This window comes from Lytechinus variegatus, chromosome 1, assembly GCF_018143015.1.
Source record: "Lytechinus variegatus isolate NC3 chromosome 1, Lvar_3.0, whole genome shotgun sequence".
NCBI lineage: Eukaryota > Metazoa > Echinodermata > Echinoidea > Temnopleuroida > Toxopneustidae > Lytechinus > Lytechinus variegatus.
This window is the reverse complement of record NC_054740.1, coordinates 52661168-52689058: the sequence shown is the minus strand read 5'-3', so window position 1 is coordinate 52689058 and position 27891 is coordinate 52661168. Positions and strand designations below refer to the sequence as shown.

General features: G+C 37.8%; 1 protein-coding gene across 1 annotated transcript; it reads left to right on the top strand.

Annotated features, from left to right (window-relative positions):
* LOC121416370 (replication factor C subunit 1-like) lies at positions 1 to 27891 on the top strand. The gene is made up of 20 exons (XM_041609930.1): positions 1 to 133; positions 4337 to 4505; positions 5699 to 5880; positions 6821 to 6944; positions 7547 to 7701; positions 8695 to 8958; positions 10549 to 10728; positions 11247 to 11354; positions 13612 to 13963; positions 14551 to 14648; positions 15172 to 15393; positions 16054 to 16191; positions 16976 to 17071; positions 17786 to 17884; positions 18934 to 19085; positions 19637 to 19754; positions 20022 to 20167; positions 21441 to 21654; positions 25221 to 25424; positions 27568 to 27891. Exons 1-20 carry the CDS (start codon positions 125 to 127, stop codon positions 27676 to 27678), a joined length of 3141 nt encoding a protein of 1046 aa, XP_041465864.1. The 5' UTR covers positions 1 to 124; the 3' UTR covers positions 27679 to 27891.

The following is a 27891-nucleotide window of genomic DNA, read 5'->3' as shown; positions in this document are numbered from 1 at the left end:
GGGAACAGCGAATGCAACTTCAGCGCGCGAGCGCGAATGACAACAACATGGGTTTGTAGTTCGACTGCACTGAGCTGAGCTGAAATGAATTGAATGACGGCTTATGTCAAACAGCTGATTAATCATGTCGATGGTAAATATTCTGAATTGCATGCACATTTTAATGCTTTGACGTAGGCTTGTGGTTTTAGACAGTCAGTGATTTCAAATTCTTCCGTTGAAAAAAATGCCCAATGAAGTTGGAACGGAATTCAACAAGAAATTCGAAATTGTGTCATGTGTGTCGTGACTCGTACTCGTGATGACGAATTGAGAATGAGATGTGAATTGGAATTGGAAGTCGTAGCCTGTAGGGTTAACTTAAGAACGTTATTTTAACTACTTTAACCATGTTGTTAATCAGGCCAGTGTCAGTGTCATCTGATGCAAAGAAGTGATGGATGAATGTGGAAAAATAGAAAAAAAAACTAACGAGTGAGTGAGGGAGGATATGGTTGGCCCAGCCCCAGGCAGTAGTGAGTAGAGGCGCGGTCAAAAAAATTGGGATCGTCCCCGGGGGGGGGGGGCACTCAACCAAAAAAGTGGTGGGGGTGTGCCACGGACAAGACAAAAAACGGGGGCCTTGGAGCGGGCTTATCGTACGAAGGAGGGTCCTCGGAACGGGCTTCGGAACAACAAATGTGAAAACGGGGTCCTTGGAACGGATCGCCAGCGTGTGAGTGCACGTATGCATCCCTACCATGCCTACGGAACGGTCATGCGTGCATGATGCAGCTAGCGCGGCCTCCGCCGGGGAGCTCTGCGGCCGCTTTTCACCAAAATTGCAGCTCATTCAACGCGATCGGAGCGGCGTAACGAAAAATATGCGAAGCTTTGGAGCAGATTTCTCTCTTCTTTTTTCTCGATAAGAAGAAAATGCTATGCCTTGGAGCGACTTTCTTTGTTCTTTTTCTCAACAAGGCAAAAATGCTATGCCTTGGAACGGAAATTTGAGTGTAAAAATGGGGGTCCCCTCCGCGGCACATACCCACTATGCATTATATACTGAGTGCCCCCCCCGGGATCGTCCCAGATTACAGGGACTGTCTCAGTTTATAATGATTTCTTCACACAAGAAATCTAGGAATGTTAATTCACCTGTCAAGTGTCAAGTGCCGACACCAATCAAGTGTGCTAGTCAATGTAAACATATCAGGTTTCATAACAAGATTATTGGAAGACAGTAAGTCATGAAAAATAGATGGTGAACTGGGGGGAATTGAGGTCACTGAATCTATTTTTAGCACTCTCAATTTCTGTAATTGCTGTCTTTGTCCCGTAGGGGGAAGTGGAAAAAAAACGTCCCCATAAACAAGGACAGTCTCAATTTATCAAGACATGATTTGTCTTGGTTTATGAGGATATCCTTTACCCTTTTTACACAGGATTTTCTTAACCCCGGACTATCGCTTACCCCGTACTATCCTTAACCCCGTACTATTTTTCTTTCCTTTTCACATATGCCAAATTGTTATTGCTAACCCGGATAAGGAATGCTTGCTTTTTACACATGAAACTCGCTAACCCCGGACTAGTGGTTTTTGTCGATCATTCGTAGTACAAGTACTTCACTCGTTCACTTTTTACACAGGCTAAAATTTCCTTAACCCCGTACTATAGGTGGGGCTAAATTGCTATTTAGCCCCGCCTATAGTACGGGGTTAAGCTTAGCCCACTTTCGTTTTACACTAGCGATCTTAACCCCGTACTATCGCTCTTAGCACCACAATTGCTGGGATAACCTGCTTTTTTGCAGGGCCAAATAATCCTTTGCAAAAATGCTGTGTAAAAAGAAAGTGGGCTAAGCTTAACCCCGTACTATAGGTGGGGCTAAATGGCAATTTAGCCCCACCTGTAGTACGGGGTTAAGGAAATTTTAGCCTGTGTAAAAAGGGTACTTGTTTTCTGGGACAATCCCAATTTTTGGACCAGCGCCTCTACTGCCAGGGGATCTAGACTAGACTCTAGACTACTAGTTTAGAGTAATTTGTTCTTGTTGATTTAACGTTAGAAATTTGTGTTGCAAATATTTTGTTGCTATTGTTGTACTAGATCAACATTAGTTGTAGCAAATCAGATTAAACTTCTTTTTTCAAGGAGATTAGCAATCAATCACTAATTTGCAATTAACGGCAAGACATTTGAAATTTTGACTTGATTTAGGGACTGAAAATAGACAGCATCGAGAAATTGGGAACCAGTTCCTACAATGTCCTATCACTCCTAGTATCCTTTATTATAGGGTGTCTGAAGAAAAAAATTATTTTTCTTATTTCAAGAAAATATCACATTTTCTTCATGAATTCGAAGAGAAATGACCTTCAGACTGACAGAAATGTAACATTGTTTTAAAAAATCCAATTATTGGCTGCAAAAAAGAAGAATGAAATTAGGTCAATTTTTAGCATTTCTCTGCGTCTGCCATAGACTGTGTAATTAAGGAATGGACACACACAAATCAAAATTTTAGCTTCCGAGCGCTGTAATAAATTCATTATTAATGCCAAAAACTTGTCCTTAAAGAGTCCAGTAGGATTTTTTATGCTCTTTCTGATGGTATGATTTTTATAAAGATTTGGAAACCAGATTACAATTAAAAATTGCGGCAAAGTGAAAAAATTTTGCAAAACAGAAATTTCATTTTCCCATAGAAAACGCATGGGGAAATGGCAATCTCAACACGCACACAAATAAGGCTTTGCAATTTATCTCCAAATCCTTATTTCAAATAATCCTATAAAATTGTCCTTAAGTACTGTCAAAAGAAGCCCCTGAATTTTCTTTTTCAAACATGCCAAACACAATTTAATAATCAATTCAGATCACATTTTTCTAGCAGCCTGAATTTCCCCCCCAAAATTGCCATATTTCCCCTAAATCGGCTTGTTTTTTTATGCTGACACTTTTCAGTGTGGCTTCAGACACAATAATCCTAATTTCCACCGGACACTTTTTCACAACAAGACATGACCTACCTACCTTTTCGAGCTTGCTCATTGCTTCACCGCAGCTGGCGTGCTGATTCTAAATAAATCTAATCCTTCAAAGAGGTTAGATCAGAAAGATTGATTTTGTCACTGTCTTTTCTCTACTCGCTAAAATGGGAACCAGCATGGAAAACTCCCCATAGAATTGTAAATGCTGGTTCCCATTTTAGCAAGTAGATAGTTTACTCACTGAGATGGGAACCAGCGCGGGAGTTTTCCACAGTCTAGAGTTGTCTGCGCTGGTTCCCATTTTAACAGTAGATTAAACTAGTTTAATCTAAATGGGATCCAGCGTAGAAAACTCCCCATAGAGTTGTACATGCCGGTTCCCATTTCAACGATTAGATAAAGACAGATTGCTAATGAGATTTATTTCGTCAGTGATGATTCTGATGAAATAAATTTCACAGGTAAGCTGTCTTTATCTACTCGTGAAAATAAGAAGCAGCACTATAATTCAGGATAATTTTCTTAGGTGGTTCCCATTTTGAAGAGTAGATAAAAAAGAGAGATTGCCAGTGAGGATTCTGACGAAATAAATTTCACTAGTATACTGTCTTTATGTACTCGTGAAAATGGGAACCAGCTATGCTGGTTCCCATTTTCAAGAGTGATTCATCCCCATGTATATCTTGTTTGTGATTTATTAGTGAATCAAATTTGTATTTTTTTTGGTCAACATTGTGACAGTGGCAGAGTGGTCTTGAAGAGCAGGGAAATGCGGGGTAGATGGATGTAATTTCCAAAAATATAATTCCATGGAATCATCGATGTCATCTGAAAACTTGTCCACCCATGGCAATAAGAGCCTGATAAATATCGCATGAGGAAAGGGGGAACCAGTTGTTTGGGCAGCTTCGCATTGAAAACAAAGCCTTTTGTATCGATTCTTTTTAAAATCGCCGAAGTAAAGTTTCTTTACATATCATGGTAAAAGGAGGTACAAATTCGATTTGGTGACCAGTTCCCCAAAGCGCGTAGTGGCCAAATAGACTTGCAATTGATCGCAAGTTTCTTGCAACACCCTCTTAGAGTCAATCTCGATCTGTTCTAAAAGTCTTAGATCTAGATCTAACTTACACATGCCATGACATGCTTCATCATGAAAATGAATGTTTGACAGTTTGGTAATGATACATGATCCCATGCAGTTATTACTGTAAACTAATGGATGGATTCTAATGAGGGGGGGGGGGTGCTCCCATGTAGTACATTTTTCTAGTGGCCTATAGCCATGTGCATGCACTGACAATGATAAAGACAGACTTGATCTAACAATAAATTTATAAATCATAATCTTATATTTCCAGGACATTCGATCCTTCTTCGGCAGCCCGGGAAGGGGTAGTTCAGCTAAGCAGAGCAATGGCAAGGGTAAGAGGAAGCATGATGATGATGACGGAGACTTTGTGCAGAGTGAGAAGAAGCAACGCCACTCGGCCAAATCAATGAAGAAATCCAACATCATTTATGACTCTGGTAAAGTGAAGATGTTAATGTGAAATGACTGGTTCACATCCTGTGTGTCTCATAAATACTGAACACAAGGATGAGGAACTTTCCTGAATTCTGAGAAAATATTTCCCTTCAATGAGTAATAAATACAAAATTATATCATGTCTACTACTCTGCTCCCATCTTCTCTTCTGTTGTCAAATTTGCAAGACTTGTATCAGAGTGACTATTAAGGGGAATGAAAACCTCTATTTAATAATTCAGGTTATAATGTAACCACATATTGCAGAGCTGCCAAGTAGTACGGATTTTCAGTTTTTAGTACTGAAAAATGAGAAGAATAATGATGGTTTCATGCAAAATACTGATTTTCAGCTTTAAGAATACTGAAATGTTCTTATTCAGGTTGGCAGCTCTGCATAATGGCCTCCAAAGTTTACAAATTTAGAGAATTATATTCATAGTAATAGTGGAAAATTAGTATAGACGGGGCAATGATTAAAAAAAATCAAACATCCATTTATGAAAATGAGCAGAAAGGTTACCTTGCTGGTTATGGATGAGGTATTTTAATTTGTTATCTAAGCTGATGAAACAATGTTAGAAGAAAGCAAAGTTAGGGATTTCATTTTGAAGTTTGCAGAGATAAAGTATTTTAACAAGAGAAAATTGAATAAAATAAAGAGAAACTGACTTGTCAGGGTGTCCATCTTTTGGTAAGGAAAATTTTTCTTCCATTTTGAACATGTTGACTAAATTTTCAGCATTTTAGTTATCAAGATCTAGTAGTGCTATAAAAAAAAAAATCATTGAGTGAAACAAGGAAAAAAGCATGTTGGGCTTGACCATTTGGTTATCTTCACTGAGTGATGAGTAAGGGCCTATGTTGGATGACAAAAGAACTAGGATGATGATCATTAATTATTTCCCTTACATTTCATTTTTCAGAAATGAATACAAATTACGGTTTGAATTGCAACAAATCAATTCAATACCTTGAAGTTAAAAACAGAAACATGATTATTTCTGGTTTCAAATTTTCTTAAAGTGAGGTTATGAAGTGTACAAAAAGTGTGCAATACATGAATGCTTCTTCTCTAGAAACCCTTGTGAACAGGTCCAGAAGACAACCCTCTGATTCATCACATCTACAAGATTTCTTCTGAAATTTTCTGTACCATTTATGTTAGTTTCACTTATACATTGAATATTCCTAGACTCGGACGATGAACCACCAAAAACCAAGACCCCCGTGAAGCCAGCTGATTCAAAGACCAGTAAGGGACAGGCCAAGCTGCCTCAGCCGACCCCAGAGAAGAAGAAACCCACCTCAGTGATAGATTTCTTTGGGAGCTCACCGGTCCAGAGGTCGGCAAAGAAATCCACAAGGAAAGATCAGGTAGGACAGCGTATTGTGGTCCTGTTAAGATTTGGCACAATAGATGTCATACGATCAAGTTACAGATAAACAAAACTTGCAGGGAAAAAAGACGACATCATTTTGATCTCTCAAATTCTTTTCGTGATATTTTCAGAAAATATTGAAATTTGTGGGTCACTGCAAAGCATTGCACTTCAAATGTCCTGACACTAACTAATGACGACTGATAATGTTGGGCTGACAATTTTGATGTACCGTAGTCCTATGCATGCTTATCTTCTTAAAGTGCATGTTACCATCTGAAAATTTAGTTGATTTGTATTATTTTGGGGGTGATTATACATCTTTGCGGTTGTATTCTTTGATGCATTCTAAACAGCCTTCAGCAATCACTTTGAGAAAGTTTCCTTCATTATTCAAATTGCAAAACATTAACATATTTTTATCCTAAACAGGATATTGGAGTAGTAAACTATATCTCATAGTTTCAACCCTATACCAAGATGTGTTTCATGAAAATTTCTCTTGATAGCGAAATGAGTATCTGGTGCAGAAGAATGCAGTTGACTGGTTTATTTGCCTATCTCAAAGATCACCTTTACATAATATTCAAAAGATAAAATTTGCCTTGTAATATATGTTTTACCTTTTTGTGATTGGTAAACAAATCTTCCCTGTTGTGCAGTAACACAATTCAGTAGTTTTAAGAAGAAGACTGAGAGAGCGTGAAGTGGCTTGTCAGAGGGTAAGGGGGCGACCGAAGAATACAACACCGGAAGAAGCAAGTGTGGAGAGTAGGAGGGTTAGGTTGAGGGAGGAGGATGCACCGAATATATTGAAGCAGATGGAGGGAGCGCGAAATGAATCCGGCCACTTCCATAGTAAGGGATTAAATGGATTTCAAACCTGAAGGAGTGACTGACTTGACAAGTTAATTTGACTCTTCACCACCTTGCAGCCAATCCGGAATGGAGGATCCAAGAAACCAAAGCTTGAGAAGGAGGAGCATGATGACGATGACTTTGAAGCCACCCTCAGAATGATGGATGAAGACAAGTCACCTCCTAAAGAAGACAAAAAAGGTGAGATTGGAAGAAAAAACATCAACAGACAAGACAAATATGACACAGAAGTCCCTTGCTTTATGGTCCATTAATAAATAGAAGAGGCTACAAGACTACCGATCTACCAACTGAACTATTATGCTGCCCAAAATCCATTGCACAAAGAGTTGTTTTTTTTATTATCAACATGTAAGTCTAAAAATCAAGTTGAAATTTGAAAGTCAAATTGCATAATATGGTAATAAGGATGATAATGATAATAATAACAGCAACAGCAACAATGATATGCAACTTGGCACTTAGTACAATGTTTCTAACATACATACATATTATCACCCCTGCTACCTTGATCATGTGCATGAGAATTTTACAAATTCCTTCTTACCGAGAACCCATTTACTACACCTGTGTCGACTGTGGCAAATATGCAAGGACGAGTGTCATGGTGGGATTTGAACCCTGGACCTTATGGTTCACAGTCTGGATACTTATCCACTGATTGCAACTGTTTCTGCAAAGGTCCGTATGTTTTAGAGTTTCAGCGATATATAGCAATAATAACAACCCTCTTGCTATTGAAGCTGACTTTTAGGAGGTGATATCCTCTGTTATTTTTATAGGTAAGGGTAAAGGGCTTGCAAGCAAATTGGCAGCTAAGGTGAAGGCGGGTAGCCTTGTTCCAGAAACACCGGACAGAGAGAAACCCAAAGAGAGGCCAAGATCTGTGGAAACGACAATCAAGGATACTCCATTAAGCGGCAGACAGCAGAGCAGGGTGAGTGGCAAGATCTATTTTTGTTTTCTTTTCTGGACAAAATTATGAAATTGATAATGGAGCTTATCAATAATAATGATGATTATTATGATGATGGTGATGATGATGAGGAGGCGGAGGAGGATGATGATGATGATGATGATGATGAGGAGAGGAGGCGGAGGAGGAGGCGGAGGATGATGATGATGATGATGATGATGATGATGCTGGTGATGGTGATGGTGATGATGATGATGAGGAGGAGGAGGAGGATGATACTGATAATGATAACATTTCTATAGTGCCTTTTCTATTAAAATACAAAGCACATTACATAGAGAGAAATACTATATCAATGTTGCAAAACAAACAATAATGTATTCAAATGATTTGTAAGAGTTATGTGAAACAGTAGTTACTGGACGTAAACTATCCTAAATTGAGCTTCAAGTTTTTACAGTATATGTCAAGGTTATGTGATTAATATTATAGAAAATATTCAGGCTCAAAAAAAGGTGTTTTTTTTTTGTTTGCAAATGAACCTACCCTTTTCAAACCAGTTGACTTTTATATCAATTCAATTTTGACCCAAAACAGAAACAATTATGCCGATCAAACCTAATTTATCATTGTTCATTGTTATGCGTGTTTTTATTTTTGTCACTAGGGAATGGCCATATATTTAGTAAACGTAAATTACTGCAAAGAAAAAGTTTATCTATGGCGTTGGGTGGTGGGGAAACAAATGCCGGACTCTTTTTAGGCCCAATATCGTAAGACCCAAAAATTTCTCATACCAAATATTACAAAAGCGTTTCATAGCCTCTCTGTTCTCTGAAAATGAAATGCAGGGAAAACACCTATTATAATCCATATAAAAGTGATGATAGGCTTGACCGTCTTGACGTTCAGAGAATGTATCGTAAGATTTATTCAGAGAATGTATCATCGACTTGTAATACCAAGCTGACCTTCACAAATGCATTTTCAAAATTCCTATTTGAAAAAAAAAAGATATCAGCAAAGGAAGGCAAAAAAGCAAGTCCGGAGAAGAGAGTGACCCGGTCAACCCCAACCAAAGCCACACCCAGTAGGCCGCCACATATAAAGTCTACCACCAAAGCAAAACTGGAAATTTCATCCCCTCCTAAGAAGAAGGAAGAGGTCACAACCAGCCCCCCTGCTGGTGAGGGGGAGAAGAAGAGGGGCAATGCTGGCTACAGGAGCTATCTGAATCGGGAGGGGCCGAGGTCGTTGGGGTCAAGAGAGGAGCCAAAGGTAGGTCCCCTTAACACAAAGCTTAGCAATTGATCACACAGTTGATTTGTATGCTTGATTGTACACAATGTAATCAATCTTAAAAAATCACCCTTGGGATCAAACACTTAACTTTGTGTTGCATGGCCCACATGGTGTTTGTTCATTATCCATCCGGTGATACAACATTTGCTCCTTGACAGTTGCTCAGGGCTTTATATCGTCAAAGATTTGGGTAGGGATTGCTATATGGTTTGAGACGTGAAATTATCATTATCTAGATCTATATATCATAATTTTTCACAGAATGCTATATTTCCAAACCTTTAAATCAACCAAGCAGAGCTATAAAAATGTTAGTACCAAGCAGGCATTCTTAATCAGCCCATACCATTATAACCCCTGTGCATGGGCAAGGTCATATTGATTTGTTTGTTGACTTGCAGCTCTTTGTTACTCCATTGCAGAATTGCCCAGAGTAACTAAAAGTTGCAGACAGAACAAAATAATAATGAAAGCGGAATTCATAAAGCGCTTTTTGCCTGAGAATACAAAGCGCTGCTATTATAACCCCGGCCTTTAGTTCGAGCTACCATCACCAGTGCATGCAAGGAGTTACTCTTATCGGGTACCCATTCACCTCACCTGGGTTGAGTGCAACACAGTGTGGATAAATTTCTTGCTGAAGGAAACACGCCATGGCTGGGATTCGAACCCACGACCCTCTGTTTCAAAGGGGAGAGTCGGAACCAGTAGACCATGACGCACCCACATGTTTGATGTTTCCTTTCTCAGCATCCATGTGACTCTCCTTAATCATTCTCATTCCATCCAAGAATGATAAGGAACTGGAACAACCACCCAGCTCAGCTGTCAACACCATAGGAATGTCCAGTTTCAAGGAGGCTGCTCTCCCTGCCATCAGAATGATGCAGCCCCCTGTTGGATCCCATATGATTTAAAGTCGATAGCTTGGTTTTTACTTGCACTCAGCATAGGATGTTTTACTATACTTATACAAAATTGCTACGTCTATCCATCACCATTTCTGCACTTCATGACACTACTTCCAGTGGCTAACTTTCTACATCATCCCAGTATAGCTGCTGTATGAGCTGCCAAAAGGATTACTACATCAAGTATTGTATTGCTGACATTTATTCTTCACATGTTTGTTGATTGTGCCAGATATATAACAATAATAATGATTTTATATCAATAAAAAAGAAACTAGTCAATAGAAGAATTGAAATATGGATTTGATCAAGTTTACTGTAATTTGATGAAGCATCTGATCATATTTAGAGGTATAGGCGTAGAGGTGTTGTGGCTCAGTGGATAAGTCTCAGGACTTTGAATCACAAAGTTCATGGTTTGCATTCCACCATGACATTCTTTTCCTTTGGCATGGCGTTTATCTCCATTTGCCACTCTCCATCCAGGTGTAGTAAATGGGAATGGGGTAGGAAAGGAATTCTTAAAATGCTCAAGCACCTGGTCAGGGTGTCCTTGGTAAAGCTAGCTAGTAGTAAGCTGCACTTAAAAACATTAAGCGCTATGTAAATGTTGCATTTTATCACAGTTTTTATTCTTCTTATCCTTTCTTGCTAGGGTGCGGATGGCTGTTTGTCGGGTTTAACCTTTGTGGTCACTGGAGTAATAGAATGCTTTGACAAAGATCAGATCAAGGCGATGATCGAGCAGTACGGCGGAAGACTCACCGGTAGCATCAGCAAGAAGACAAACTATCTTGTGATTGGCCGAGAACCGGGAGAGTCCAAGGTTGCAAAGGTCAGTGGAGTATGAAATACTGAATAATGTAGATTGTTTTCTTCAAAATGGATACATAGACTAGTTTAATCCACATTAAATCTGTAGGAATCCTTGTCCTGTTTATGTAGTCTTAAATACTCTCATGGCATAAACATTATGGCATGCTTCTCATAAACACATAAAAAGTATTAGATTATTATAATATTCTTGAATATAAATATTATGCCATAGGCTTTGTTTCGAGACACTTAGTAACCTATTTCATAACAATAATAATATTCAGCTTGATAAAATATAAAGATTTTTTTAAATGTCTATGCGTTTAACAGATATCTCATTACATTGTTCATCATATAAAAAGTTGTTCTGAAATAAAATGTTTAAAATTCCATATATTATTTGGGTCTGATGCTGCCGGGGCTTGTGAGACGGATGCTCTACCAACTGAGCCAACTCACTGGTTACATTTGAAATCGTGCTTTCCTTCAGGGTACTGATCAGATTTCTGGAATATTTTCCGCTTCACCCCATCATAGGCTCAAGAGTTCAGAACCAAGCAGATCCAAGAGGAAGAACTCTATGACCTGATAGAATCCAGACCGGGGAAAGGAGGGTCAAAGGTCAAAGATCAGCAGCCTGTAAAGGTAAGAAGTCTATTCCATGACCTTTACTCCAGCAGCGATTGCTCCTGTTGGAAATCTGACCTTGGATTCAGACAAAACTGTCCCTTAACACAAATCTTATTATAATAATAGTGACATCTTATTGAGCGCACACACCGTCAAGAGACGCTCATGGCGCTAGCGCAGCATATAAATAGACATCTTAGGTCACTACAAGTACCATCCTGCATCATCACCACTGAAATTCCTAGCTACATCCTGGTGGGGCCTGGTGCCCTTGTGCTTGCTGCCCCGTTCACTGACAACTTAAGGGGCAAGCCCGGTCAGCTCAGTACTCACAGGACCTTTAGCAAATAAGGGCACCAGCCCCCATAGGAAGCCAGTTGACCAGCATGTGATGACCTCAAATGCATACAGAACAAATATTTCGAGTATTATCTTTTTGGGTCGTTCCTGAAAGCGTGTAATAATACTTATACTTGCTTATATAGTGCTTAACACTTCTTTATCAGAAAACTCTAAGAGCTCTACAGTAATGCAGTATAATTAACCTGGGATGGTATTCTGAAAATTGTCTTAACTTTTCTCTTAACTTTTCTTGTAAGTCAGCAAGATAACAGCGCGCTAAAATTATCTTAAATTGGTATTCTGAAAATTGTCTTATCTCTGTAAGGACGTCCCCTATTTTATCTCTGACACGCCCAATATTCTGTCATCAACCAATTATTAAGCTTGTTATATGCTTAGGCCAACCAATAGAAGCATCTCTTCTTAAAAATAATGAAGCGCATTGTTGATATGAGGCGTAATTTCCTTGCGCCCCCGACGCTTATGCTTGTGCGCTTCTGTGCTAAAAATACACGTGGCTCTTCTCAAAGATATATTTTCTCTGAAAAGATTCATCATCTCGAACACCAATTTTTAATTGCTGAAAAGTCTACCAATCCGTCATTATAATGTCTTTTGAATGTCTCCTTTTGTAAAACATGATGTTCTTGCGGGATGCAGCAAGAAATAATTATTGCAGACGGGCAAATATCGCATGCAACAATAAGTTACAATAGCCCCCCACCTCTTGTAAATTTTATTGTATTTTCCAAGGAAGTTAAGAGAATGTAAAGATAAGAGAATTTTTGGAATACCTTGTAACTCGATATTTTATCTTGCGCACAGACATAATATGCACCAATTATACATTTACGCATTATCATATCTCTGACATCATACGCGCTCAGTGAAAGTTACAAGAAAAGTTAAGACAATTTTCGGAATACGGATTTTATTGTAACTCTAAAGATACAATGATATTTCTCTTAAGACAATTTTCAGAATACGGCCCCTGGCTTTATCAGAGCAGCTGTTGTGTGTACTGAGTTTCAAGGAACAAATTTCTACCAGGTACCCATTCTCCTCACCTGGGTTGAGTGCAGCAGAATGTGCGTAAATTCCTTGCTGAAGGAAAAAACTTATCTATTATTTATTTTTTTTAGGTCACATAAAAAGTTATGATCTCCAATCATCATGGCCTGATCTGTTCACAAAGTGAAGTAAGGATGCAGAAAAATTGGGGTTGGACTTCCAAAAATGTTATTTTATTAAATTGCCCTTCTCTGTATCCAACAGTATTGGAATGGGTAGAGTCTAATCGGAAAGTAGATAAAATGGTAAATGGCAAAATGGCAAATGGTTAGACCAAATGATTAGTAGACAAACTGGTTGTAGATAAACTTGGATTTGACCAATTGGGATGAGATGAAACGGAAAGTAGCCAAAGCAGGTGTATACCAAGGGGCAAATGGGGTGAATGGCAATTAGCTAGACCAAATGATAAAAGAAAGTAATTGGTTGTAGATGAACTTGGATCAGACCTTGTGAGATGAGAAAAGGTGGGTGTTTCATAAAGCTGTTTTTAAAGTTACGAACATGTTCTTAGGTCATTACTCAATTACATACGGATATCACATAGCACAAGAAAGGATCACCAGTCGTGCGTAAAGTCATTTGTAACTTTATGAAACACCCACCTGGGGGCCGTTTCATAAAGCAGTTCGTAAATTAAGAGCGACTTTCAGAATGACTGGTGATCCTTTCTTACGCGCTAAACCATCGCCAATGAACATTTTGGTGTACACCATTTATTTAACACAAGAAAGGATCACCAGTCATTCTTTAAGTCGCTCTTAACTTACCAACAGCTTTATGAAACGGCCCCCGATAGAAAGTAGACAAAGTCGCAATTTATAAACGTATTTATGAAACATATCTATCTCTATGACAGAAGCAACAAGAAGCACAGCCAGAGAGAAAGACAAGCAAACCTGACACACCTATTTCTAAATCATCACCCAAGGATATCACACTAAAGAAGGAACCATCATCATCATCCTTCTATTCAAAGTCATCATCATCATCCTCTTCATCATCGTTGTCATCCAGTACTAGTCAAAGTTCAAAGCCAGTATCAGGGGGTGACAAATCAGCAGCCGGGAACCTGATGTGGGTTGATAAGTACAAACCAGTCCATACGAAGAACATCATCGGACAACAGGGAGATAAGAGCAATGCCAAGAAACTACTCAACTGGCTCAGGAGGTGGAATGATAATAACTATGGCAACAACAAGGAAAAAGGTGGAGAATTCAAGAAAGTACTATTATAAAGGCCCTGTCATAACGTTCCGTGCAAGCCTAGCGGGTGATTGCCCGCAACAAAGTTTTGAGCACGTTCAAAACTTTTCTGCGTTCTGCGCGCTTATTTACGCTTTTGCGGGCAACTGCATGTACGATTCGTGCGAGATACTGTCAATGCGGGTGACCTGCGGGTAGCAAAAATAGTTACCAGCTAGTCGCACGCAAGGCTTGCACAGAATGCTGTGACAGGACCTTAAGAGATACGGAGGAAGAATCGTGTTGGTGTACTCATCAATATAGCTGTTTTCTTTGTCAAAAGTACTCGTCTGAAAATTGTAGAGTTTCTTTCATATTTGAGCTTGTTTTTCTTCAAACTTCATTCAAAAGGTTGAAATTTAATAAGTAGTTTATTAAATGATTTAAGCAAACTTAATCAACTATACATTTTTAGTGAAATGTCTATTTCTAAGATCAAAGATTTTAAGGGTGTGTCTTGAAAATTCAAACAAATGGCCTGAGATGGGGTTTTCTGCTTGTAATCCAGCAGAAAAATGAAACTATGTAACAATATCCATTCCTTTTCACAGCTAAATTTAACCGAGACGATGGATATGCATTCAAGGCAGCTCTCCTGTCTGGCCCTCCAGGTGTGGGTAAAACAACGACAGCAACTCTGGTTTGCCAGGTAAGTATCAAGTAATGTCTGAGAAACTCAGAAAACTTTGACATGATAGAGATTAGTTTTCTCCAGCTACGCATGGCAATACTTAAAGATAATGAAATGATAATGTTGAAAAGACTTCGGTCTTTGTTAAAGCTATTTGTAATGAAACAAGATATTACAGATATGTTGGTGGGATTTCAAGGAATATTTGAATTTAAGCTTAAATCTCAGTCAATTCTCTGTAAATTATGATTTTTTTTCTTTTTACAGCTGATGGCACAAGGACAAATGCCATACTATGTGGGAGTGTTGTGGTCTAGGGGGCTCTGATTTTCACATTTTAATAATCAAGGGGTCATAGGAAAGAATCCCAGCCATTCCCTCAGCAAGACATTTTCCACATTGTATGCAATAGATTTAATCTGCTTTTCTTCACATACAAGAACTCTGCTTTTCTTCACATACAAGAACTTTGCTTTTCTCACAGTGAGCAAAATGCAAGTGTCCAGTGCAATAAATTTAATTTGCATTTCTTCACATACAGGAACTTGACTTTTCTTACATTGAACAAAATGCGAGTGATTCAAGAGGAAAGAAGTCTGCCAGTTTACAGGGAGGTATCGCTGAGTCGCTTGACAACCAGTCGATCTCAGACATGTTCAAGAAGGGCTGTGGAAAGAAGACGACGGACGAGGCCTACAAGCATTGTCTTATCATGGATGAGGTGGATGGTGTGGCGGGGAACGAAGACAGAGGAGGTATTCAGGTACAGTCTCCTTAAGCTTTAAATGTTGTTTGTTAGGTTATTTATTTTCATGTCAGGGAAATTTATGTGTGGGACTAGAGTATTGTATTAGATATTTGTATCATAATGTATGCATGGGAAAGCAGGCAGGTAATAATGGCTATTAAAATACATGAATGGAATATCAAAATACTTTGACAAATTTCCATTCAGCCAATCTAAATATAAGAAATTACAGAAGCATCTTATTCATTGATAATGTATGAAAGACTGCTTGGGTTTGTGAGAAAATGAGCATTTATCGTTGATGGATTTAAGAAACTGAGTGTCTTATGACAGGAAATCAGTTTGATCTTGACATTGAGTGATTTAGTGACAGGAAAAATGGTATTTGGTTCTCAAGGTTTTTGATACAGTCTGGTCTGAGAACCATAAGTATGTTTCAAAAGATGAAGTTAAGCCTGCATGGTCCCAGCAACACAATGCTTTGTAATCAATCATAAGCAGAGTTTTATGATTAATTGAATTGACCACAGTATGCAATCAGGGATAGATCTACCATTACTTTTATATTGTCTTAATAACCTTGGTTTTGCAGAATTTCTCATGATACCAGTGATTATTGCAATGACTTTCATGTATCTTTAAATGATGGATTTTTATTCTGATCTGAACCTGCAGGAGCTTATCCAGATGATAAAAACTACAAGAACACCGATTATCTGCATCTGTAATGATCGTAGTCATCCTAAGATCAGATCTCTAGTGAATTACTGCTTCGACCTGAGATTTGCAAGACCAAGAATTCCTCAGATAAAGGTATCACTGTAGTCAAAATGGGCAATTTGTTTTCATTATCATTGCATTTTAACCATCTAGATATCTTGAGCATCTTAACAAGGTATGTCTATTCATCTACCGATATTCACCATCAGAATCATAATTAATATCTTTGTCTTCATCATCTTCAGTAATCAATATCATTCATTCTCATCATCATCAATTGCATTAACATCATCACCATTGTTATCAATATTGCCAATCTCTCTATTTCTGCACATTTATTATTATTATTGTTATTTTCCTTTCCATATTTGCGATTCATATTCATTATGCTGTAAAGCACTTAGGGCCATTATGGGAAAAGCGCTATATAAAAATAGCTATTATTACTTTTTTATTATTATTTGTATTTTGATGCATTTTAAGATTCATAAAATGTATTTTTGAAAACCCTATTCATAGGTGTAGCATTTAGTTTTATTTATTCATTATTCATTCAGAATTCAGTGACAAGATGAATAAAGTGTAATCCAAACTTGGATGCAGAGAACATATTCCATCTTGTGAAGTTGTCTAAACTTTATTTCCCTTTAAACTGCGATGCAATAAGAGTAATAGATATTTCTTTATTATATCCTGAAGTGGTTTCATGCATATTTTCTTTATCCTGTGAGCAGATTTCAACTTGTGAAATTTTCTAAACTTTATTTCCTTTCAGATTTTGATGCAATAAAATCCTGTATCGAGAATTTCGAATATATATTGTTAATTATTTCCTGAAGTGATTTTAATCATGTTTTGTTCATCCTGTCTACCATAGGCTGCCATGATGTCGATAGCATTCAAGGAAGGTTTATCTCTCCCAGCTGCCTCTCTGGATGGGATGATTATGGCTGCTAACCAGGATGTCCGACAGGTACAGGTCTATTTAACCTTTGACCTTGCTTAGGGTGGGGTTCCAATAGAAACGCCCTCTTTCACTCTCAAACAAGTGGAAAGGAAAAGATATTGAAAATAAAATACTCTAACTAGTGGGCAATTAATATAGGATTAACATAAATTGAAATATTGAATTTGTAAACATTGCAAACTGCTGCACCTTTATTTCAACATTGGCAATTTCGTGACTTATCAAGTTACATGTCCAATGTTATTTTTAGAGAAAATTTTACTAATTCCTCTTTTTTGCTCATAGTGTAATCAGCTCTATAAAATTAGTGACATTTGGTGCGGCAACAACTGGTCTGGTGGGACATCTGCAGATTCATTCAAATACTTATCTGCTAATTATTCATAACCAAATACCCTATCACAACTCTGACCCTCTATTTCCAGAAGCAACTAAAAGCAAAAAAATTCACCACTTAATAAAATGTTAATGTAATGTTTTAAAGTAATATTAGTTTTCTTTCGTTAACATTGTTTTTGGGTCATGAACTTAGAAGTCTCCCATGGACTTCTCAGCTGATCTTCATTCATGTATCAATTTATTGGCTATTGTATAGTTTATGTAAACATTTGAATTTTTTTTTTAATTGTATTTTAATGAAATAAAGTTTGAATTGAAATCAATGTTGCCATCCCCCTTTATTGGTTTCTCTTTATTTAATGTTGGATGTATTTTCTGTAGGTGTTACATAATCTGAGTATGTGGAGTGCAGGACAAAAGAAGATGGATGCACAACAGATGAATATAGATGCCAAGAATGCAAAGAAAGATCTCAAGTTGGTGAGTACACACACAAAAAAAAATCTTTCTACTTCTTATGAGGTGTTGCAAAAAACTTGCGATCAATTGCAAGTCAATTTTTGGTCCCTCAATCAATCATATGTCTTGCAATTAATTGCATATTTGTGATTGATTGCTAATCTTCTCCATGAAACAAGGAGTGTAGTCTATTTTTTACAGCTAAAACTGATCTATCAATTGTAAAATTGCAACAGAATAGTTGCAATTGATTGCAAGTATTTTCTTGCAACTCCCCCTTAATCACATAATTTCCTTAAAGTTTTATATAAGATAATGTGTTATTCTCAATTTTATTTATTTTCTTCTGTGATTGTAATTTACACATCTTGTGTTTGTTGAAATGTATATCTGCTTTTCCTTTTTTTTCTGTTTCTCTGTCTCTTTTATTTCTCTTTTCTGTTTGCCTGTAATCCACTGTTTGCTTGTCATTGTCTTGTTTGAACTGTTGCCTCTCTGTGTATACATCTTTGTCTGTTCCAGACCAGGACCCTGCCTTACAAATGCTTGTGATAGCTTCAGAGAAAACTCTAATTGCCATTGATCACGATTCCTGTATCTTAAACTCACAAATTTAGATCAGTCTCTACTTGTGATTGATTTGAATCGCAATTCTTGGTGTGACCGGCCCCCAGATTCTACAAAATAGGTGTAATTCATCTCTTACCCTTTAGGAGTATTCTGTCGTTTTTGTGGTCCCAATAGATTCTATTTCTATGTGGGGGCGGTGTGGTCTACTGGGTATGTTCCTTGTCTTTCAGTCAGAGGGACGTGGGTTCGAATCCCAGCTATGGTTTGTTTTCTTTTAGCAAGAAATTTACCCACATTGTGCTGCACTTGACCCAGGTGAGGTGAATGGGTACCTGGTAGGATCTAGGATCCTTGACGCTAGCACCAATTTGGCGACTCGGCTACGGCCAGGGTAATAATATGATTCCAAGTATCAAAGCACAAGTAACTGCGCTATATAAATTGAGATATCAGTATTAGGTAGATTTACTTTCTTTTTCTTTTTCCTTTCCTCTTTATAGGGTCCATGGGACGTAGCCAGGCAAGTGTTCTCATCTAAAGACCTCAAGACGATGAGCTTCAACGAGAAGATGGACCTGTTCTTCCACGATTACTCCATCGCTGGACTCTTTGTGCAGGAGAATTATCTCAGTGTAATCCCAGACGAAGGAAGGTAAGATATGATGAATTATGGTGATGTCAGACATTACCACCACTTTTGATTTAAAGCATTAACCTCTTGACAGAAAAGAACTTAGTTTTGAGCTCCTGTCTTTAGTAACCATCAAGGAACACTGTATTATAAAGTCAGATAACTTTGTAGATGATTTTTAAGAAGGTTTTTTTCTCTTCCTGTAATTGCAGTTTCTTGGTTTGTTGATGTCCTGATGATCGCCATCACCACAGTTATCATCATCAGCAGCATGATCACTATCATTATCATCATCGTTTTAATCTCCATCAACCTCATCATCATCATCACCATCATCACCATCATCACCAACATCATCATCCCCATCATCATCAACATCATCATCACCATCATCATCACCATCATCATTATCTTAATCATTATCATTATTATCATCTTCATCATTGTCATCATCATCGTAATCATTACCAGCACTACCACCCCTAACTTCATCATCATCTTCATGAAGTCGATATCGTTATAGTGTTGTTGTTATCATTATGGTTATCTACTTACAATTTTTTTCTTTTCAGAGGAGACATCAAAAAGCATTTAGATTTAGTGAGTAAAGCAGCTGACAGCATGTGCCAAAGTGACTTAGTGGAGAAAGCCATAAGATCGAGAAGTGCTTGGAGATTACTACCAACACAGGTAAGTGATTCCTCTCTCCACAATTTTTGTGTTCAACTTCTAATTTGCTATTGTGCATTTTCTTGTTGTTTTTGTTGTCCATACGAAGATTACCAACGCAGATGAGCACATGTGGGACAGTGTACTATTGTTGCTTGGAACATGACCCAATATCATGGTCAAATGTTATGTTTTTTTGATAATTGGATGCTCATTTGATTGGATTCACTTTGAAATCGTCAACACAGATGGCATTTTATTCTTGAAATCATTTTCCTCATGCTGTAGGCCGTCTTTGCCAGCGTGATCCCGGGCACGACTATGCAAGGCTACATGGGCAGCATGATCAATTTCCCCGGCTGGCTTGGCAAGAACTCTACAAGAGGAAAGAACTTCAGACTATTACAAGAATTGCAAGTTCATATGCGAAAAAGGTAATCAAATACACAAATCTCTTTTCTGAAGATTTTTGTCTTGCATAGCACCTGCATAGCAGAGTGAGACTATAGGCCCCGCTTTTCCGACAGTGGCGGCGGCGGCGTCAACATCAAATCTTAACCTGAGGTTAAGTTTTTGAAATGACATCATAACTTAGAAAGTATATGGACCTAGTTCATGAAACTTGGCCATAAGGTTAATCAAGTATTACTGAACATCCTATTAGAGTTTCATGTCACATGACCAAGGTCAAAGGTCATTTAGGGTCAATGAACTTAGACCATGTTGGAGGAATCAACATCAAAATCTTAACCTGAGGTTAAGTTTTTGAAATGTCATCATAACTTAGAAAATATATGGATCTGATTCATGAAACTTGGACATAATAGTAATCAAGCATCACTGAACATTTTGTGCAAGTTGCAGGTCTCATGATTAAGGTCAAAGGTCATTTAGGGTCAATGAACTTTGGCCGAATCGGGGGTATCTGTTGAATTACCATCATAACTTTGAAAGTTTATTGGTCTAGTTCGTTAAACTTGGACATTAGAGTAATCAAGTATCACTGAACATCCTGTGCGCATTTCAGGTCACATGACCAAGGTCAAAGGTCAATGAACTTTGGCCGAATTGGGTGTATCTGTTGAATTACCATCATAACTTTGAAAGTTTATGGATCTGATTCATGAAACTTGTACATAAGAGTAATCAAGTATCACTGAACATCCTGTGCGAGTTTCAGGTCACATGATCAAGGTCAAAGGTCATGTAAGGTCAATGAACCTTGGCCATGTTGGGGTTTTTTGTTGAATAACCATCATATCTCTGTAAATTTATTGGTCTAGTTCATAAAAAGTGGACATAAGAGTAACCATGTATCACTGAACATCTTGCGAGTTAGAGTAGTTTTCAAAGTCAGCACTGCTGCTATATTGAACCGCATGATGCAGGTGAGACGGCCAGAGGCATTCCACTTGTTTAATAATACTTATTAATTTGCTACATTTGAGTATTCAGCTATCTTTTCAAAGAATATAGCCAGAATTTTTTTTCGGCCCTCCTGCTCTACCTTAAATGGTGAAATAGTTAATTGAAGTTTTAGTGCAGGAAATATGTGATTACAGATAATACAAAGTCTTAAAAATCACATCTGTTTGAAATATGTCTAGGAATGCATTATGCTGTAATATGTAAATCCATTCAAGTGAAAAATTAAAAAGGATAATGTTCACATTTCTCTCTGTCATAACCCCCACCCTCTCCAATCAGCGCATCGGTTTCGATCCAAAGCTTGAACCAGGAGTACCTGCCCCGCCTACGCAGGTTCCTGACACAACCCCTGATAGAGAGGGAGGCAGACGGGGTGCCGGATACAGTCAACTTGATGAACAGCTACGATCTGCTCAGAGAGGACTTTGACAGCCTGTTAGAAGTGACGCAATATTCTGGCTTCAATGCTCCTATGGGCAAAGTGGCTCCGAAGGTAGGCTTCTTCATATCAAACTTCTTGAGGGGTCCAGAAACAACACGTGGATCTCTCCATTTCCATAGATAATGATCATGTATGATAATTTGTTCTAATGAAAATATTAAAAAGTATGTATCTATATCTTGATCTATGTAGCTTTCATGATTATATCCAGGGCGCGACAAACCCGCTTGCCCGCTTGCCCGGGGCAAGTGAAAATGACGTGCGGGCAAGCACCTCTCAAAGTCAATTGCCCGATCGGGCAAGTGGTTGTTGCGTCTTTTTTTTCTGTACCGTACCTCGTTCTTCCATAAATCATCCAAAATACACACTCAAAATCATGAATCAGCCTTAAAAAATAGCGAGTAGCGCAGTTTCAAATTCCGAAATTGCGTTATTTTTTCTGTACCACGTATTTCCATACATGGTACCAGGTATGAAAAAAATCAATGCAATGGCCGGGAAACAGTTGAATGTAGTATAGGGGTCCGTTATGACTACCACCATGTGCAATTTCTAATGCACATTTTCCCCCTTCCGATATCACAATTCTGTGATGAAATAATTAGAATTACACAGGAAATAAATCACAGAGTCTAGTAACCTCGCATTGGTGAGTTGTCATGTCATTCGGCTTTGCTTTTCAAAACGGCCTATTAAACATCCAAAATAACTTGCCGTATTTGTTAATTATAATTTAAAATTCATTTGTTTCCCTTTTTGAGGGGATGAGGTAAATATCAGACAATAAATCATCAAACAAAGCTTCATCTATTTTACAAGGCCGGCGGGAGGCTCACACACGTGCGCATACTAGCTAGCCAGTCTGAGCTCTGTTTCTCTGCCAGAGCTCTGGGGGACAATTTGCTCAGTAAAGGCCTCAATGATGGTGATTTTCTGTTTCAGACAGAGTTTACATTTCGGGTATATTATTCAAAACTTCCAATAAAGTTTGATGATTTCTTCATTGTCATGTATATTTAAGTTATTAATGAATACATTCTCACCAAATTTAGACTCCCCCATAGAGAAATGCAATTTTCGTAGAAGTCTGCGTTTTCAAAGAACTTCAGGAAAAGTTAGGGTATGTGGGCCTTTATTACATGGCCGAGTACAGGTTATTGTACTGGAATAGGCGAAGTAGAAATTAGATATTGAATTCATTTATATCAAAGTTCAACTCACAGTCACACACAAACACACGCACACACACAGACACACACCCAAGATTCTAAGCATAGTGAAAAAAATTACTTAAAATCATACAATATTAAACAATGTTAATAATAATTCATTAATAAGTGAACAGGTATTCCTCAAAATAGAAAACAAAAGTAGCATGTAAAAACATGTAGATAAAATTATTGACCGAGTGGAACATCATATGATGAAGAAAAGACTTGATGGTTTCCAAATTATTTTTTTTTTAATCAAGGAAATATGGAAAATAAATGATCATTTCATGGATTTAAAGATGCAAAATGTGAAATTTTAGCCACTCCACTTTTGATGATAAAATAATTTTTTCCGAGTCAATAAAGAGCTGAACATTTTTCACTGGCTTTCTTTATAGTTTCCAACTACGGTAAGTGAAAGCAATTCTAAGGAAATATGTTACGCAGGTAGCCATTTCATGGATTTTAAGATGCAAAATATGAAATTTTAGCAACTTTTGTTGAAGGTTTTTTTTTTAACCTTAAATAGTCATAAAATATTGATTTTTTTCTCCAAAATAAACGTAAAGACTCAGGCTACGTTGCTGAAAATATCCTTTTCAATGTGTGTTCTTTTATACTGGACATGATTCTCAATTGTTATTTAGTATACCTTAATAAAAATAAGAGTAGTGCCGTCATAATGAAAAAATTATTTAAAAAATTGGGCAAGCAGTTTTTTCTATCGGGCAAGCAAATTTTTTCATCACTTGCCCAACAGGGCAAGTGACGAAAAAAATTTTTGTAGAGGCCTGATTATATCATATGCAGTGAGATTGTAATACTTCTTTTTTTCTGTTGGAGATGAAATGAATTAAAAATTCAAATTCAAAACCCTTCAAAGACACCCTTTGATGCCTGAAAATTGAGAGGGGGAGGGGGTCATTTAAACATGTAGATGATCATGACATCATTGCCCCATTGCATGAAATCAACCATTCATAGTTACCTTATCTTCAATAGCAGCAGCAACAGGGTTGAAAAATAGATGAAAATCATTATTTCTATCACAAGGAGAAATGATTCCGAGAGAAATGATTCAATGTCACAATTGTTAGCACACTGTCATAAACAGGGGACTTACAACTACATGTACATGTATGGTAACGTTGCCATTATTGTAAATTGGACCATGGAAAGTTTATTTTGATTTGTTATTAACCCTATCTAGGCCCTTGAGATCTCGGCCGCGATCGTGTCGAAAAATTGGCACGCAGGTTGTCTGGGACATAATCTACAAAATTGTATAGTAATTTATTTCATGCGAATTGCAATTAAGTTATTATACTAATTTATGCATAATTAGTATGCAAAATCATACTATTATATTGTTTTTTACAATTTCTTTTTTTTTTACCTTCTGTTTTCATTTTTTTTCAATGAAATTTGTTGGGGACTCTTCTGAGATCATAAAAAGCATAAAATGAATACATTTAGACCAGCAAAACTAAAAATAATCATGCATTTATGATTTTTGGTTGATAACACAATTTGCATTGACTTTGTACACAAAATCATGTTTTTGAGCAATTTTGGGTCTGACATGCACTTACATAATGTTGCGTAATTTCGGAACAACATACCCGGGTGATGCAAAATTGGTCTCAAAAGTTGTGCAAGATTTGAAAGTAAAAAGTCAGCGAGCAGTGCAGTCAAAAAATTTTGCGCACCGAAAATATTCTGCGAATTGTTGAGGGCCCCCCTGCCTCGATATGGTTAAGCCCTGTTACCATAGAATTACCACAGTTACTCATGCAAATGTTACCTCTAGTAAGTTCTGACCTACGCTTGCTTTAAACAATGTAAAAACAAAGGAATCTAGAATGAAAGCATGGTTTACTGAAACTCTTTGACACAGATTAGCACATATGGGAACATGATTTAAAATTACTTTATAAATGACCAGTCAGCCCAGCAGAATGCTGTGTGTATTTGCGTATTGTAGTGTGTGCTGTGCTTAAAGATAAATGCCAGTTGTAGTGATTTCAAAATGAGTTAGTACAGCATCTGAAAAAAATTACTACCCATACAATGTGTTTGCATAAATAAAAGATCTGTGCCAAATGTTTCCGGAGAAATTCTGTAATTGCCAATAAATTAGCAAAATAAGTGCAAGATTCGAGACAAATGCCAAATATTTTTCAAAGCATTAATAATACACTGTCCCACAAATGCTTATCTGTGTTGGTGATCTACAGTGTGATTGTATTTTTCAGCTTTAATAGATTTGAGGGTGTTGGCAGATTTAAATCCATGATGATATAATGATGATTATTCTTGGTTTTACAGATTTTCTCTTAAAATGAGTGTTCACTGCAACTATTTTCAAGTACCTTTGAATTTGCTCTTTCTTTCCTCTCTGTCAAGGTCAAAGCTGCCTTCACCAGAATGTACAACAAGGAGGCGCATGCAACACCCTACATGCAGGAAACAGGGAGTAAGAAGAAGAGAGGAAAGGGAGGAGGAGGGGCAGCAGGAACAGAAGATGGTCTCTTGAAAGTAGAAGGCGAGGACGATGAGGGAACACAGGAGGAAGAGGGTAGCGATGACGACGATGTCAGTGCACTGCGGGTGAGTTGATATACGGCTACGGCCTACTCACACATGAAATTTGAAGATAACATATCAGTTGTTTTTTTTTTCCTTTGAACAAATGTGTTTGATAACATTATACCTATTTGAAACTTTATGCTGAATTACAAGATCAACTCCTTTTCAATTTGTGTTTTTTTTTTCAAGTTTAAGTGTAGTAGGTTTAGTATGTTATCCTGACCAGATAGCCCAAGGGGAGTTCTACTCTCTCGTGCAGGAGGAAGGGCAAGTTTGTAGGCACTAGCGTACCTCTGCCCCCGTGATGAGTCACAACTCATGCAGGGGACGTATCCCTGCCCCCCCTCTCCTGACGAGTCACAACTTTGAGAAGCAAAATTAATAACTTGTAATTTGAAAATGCAATGAAAACAGATGTGTACCTCCTCTGTTGAACTTGAAGACCTATTTTTGTCTCGCGTGCATAGCAGTGCGAGACTATAGGCGCCGCTTTCCGACGGCGGCGGCAATATCAAATCTTAACCTAAGATTAAGTTTTTGAAATGACATCATAACTTAGAAAGTATATGTACCTAGTTCATGAAACTTAAGCATAAGGTTAATCAAGTATTAGTGAACATTCTGCTCGAGTTTCGGATCACATGACCAAGGTCAAAGGTCATTTAGGGTCAATGAACTTTGGTCAAGTTGGGGGTATTTGTTGAATTACTATCATAACTTTGGAAATTTATGGATCTAGTTCATGAAACTTAGACATAAGGTTAATCAAGTATTAGTGAACATCCTGCCTGAGTTTCAGGTCACATGACTAAGGTCAAAGGTCATTTAGGGTCAATGAACTTTGGCCAAGTTGGGGGTATTTGTTGAATTACCATCATAACTTTGAAAATTTATGGATCTAGTTCATGAATCTTGGACATTCGGTTAATCAAGTACCACTGAATATCCTGTGCGAGTTTCAAGTCACGTGACCATGGTCAGTGGTCATTTAAGGTCAATGAACTTTGGCCATTTTTGGGGGTATTTGTTTAATTTCCATCCTAACTCGGAAAGTTTATGGATGTAGCTCATAAAACATGGACATAAGAGTAAACAAGTATCACTGAACATCCCCTGTGAGTTTCAGGTCACAAAACCAAGGTCAAAGGTCAGTTAAGGTCAATAAACTTAGGCCATGTTGGGGTAATTGTTGAATTGCCATCATAACTTTGACAGTTATCGATAATGTAAATGAAAGGTGGACATGTGTGTAGTTGACAAGTCTTAAGTCACCATTCAAATGTCATTTATGGTCAATGAACTTGGTATTATGTCATTATATGAATGGTGTTTTTGTGAATGATTATTTAATAGTACTTTTCAAAGTTAGCACTGCTGCTATATTAAATCGCGTAATGCAGGCGAGACTGCCAGAGGCGTTCCACTTGTACGAAATATCCTTTATTTGCGATGAAGACCTTTTTTTTTGCTTGTCAATTTTTTTCCTTGTACGCAATCCTTTTTTCGCGTACGAAATATCGTCCAAAAAATTTGCCCCCCTTTTGGAAAATCCTGGGTACACCGCTGTTTGGAGGATTACCTTTGATCCAACAAATCTGATTCTCATTGAGACATTCTCTTTCTGCTGGAGTCGGTACGCTTCTGAGGCAAGACTTCCTAGTTTGTTCTTGAGTTTTGAAGGTAGGTCACTGCAGATGGTGACGCATGAAGGATTCAGATATCTTATCACCTGATGATTTGGCTGCACTACATGTATGGTGCAGTTGAGACTCGACAGTGCGGAGCAGGCGGTCTCAATCATTTAAAAAAAAGGCAATTGATGATCTGGCTGTATCCAGGTTCTGGCCAGGGTTGGCCAGTCATTTTCTTGGCAGTTCTGTGCAAAGTGTATGAAAATGATGAGCATTTGCAAGGAGTATCTTCCAAGAATCTTACGGGGGGCGATCCTCAAGGAATGGCACAAAATTTCCTAAACATCATCAATTATTTTCTCATCTTGTTTGTCAGGAATTTCACATAAGGGAAGACTTTATTATGAAGGTGGATTTGCATCAGTGTAAGCTTTGTATAAATGAAATGGGAAACCTGATGTATCTCTTCAGTGATTATCATATCAGCATCATAACCTGACAGGCATTTCTTCCTTTTCTATCTCTGTTCACAGGCAAAGCCAAAAGGTGGAGGGGCCAAAGGTCGTGGAGCGGGGTCAAAGGGCAAAGCACCTGCCAAAGGGAAAGCCCCCGTCAAAGGGAAAGGAAGAGGAAGATCAAAGTGAAACAATTGTATTTTCAGTTTGTGAACTGAACATAGAGACTGAAATGCTATCGGACAACTGTATATGTACAATGTGCCTTCAGATCGAGGTAGCCATATTGTTTGGAATGCCAAAATATTTTCTGAATATGGAAAAGGACATATCAGTGACACAAAAAGCAGTCTACAAGTGATTTTTCCCCCTTATCCAGGTGGATGTTTCATGAAAGTTGTC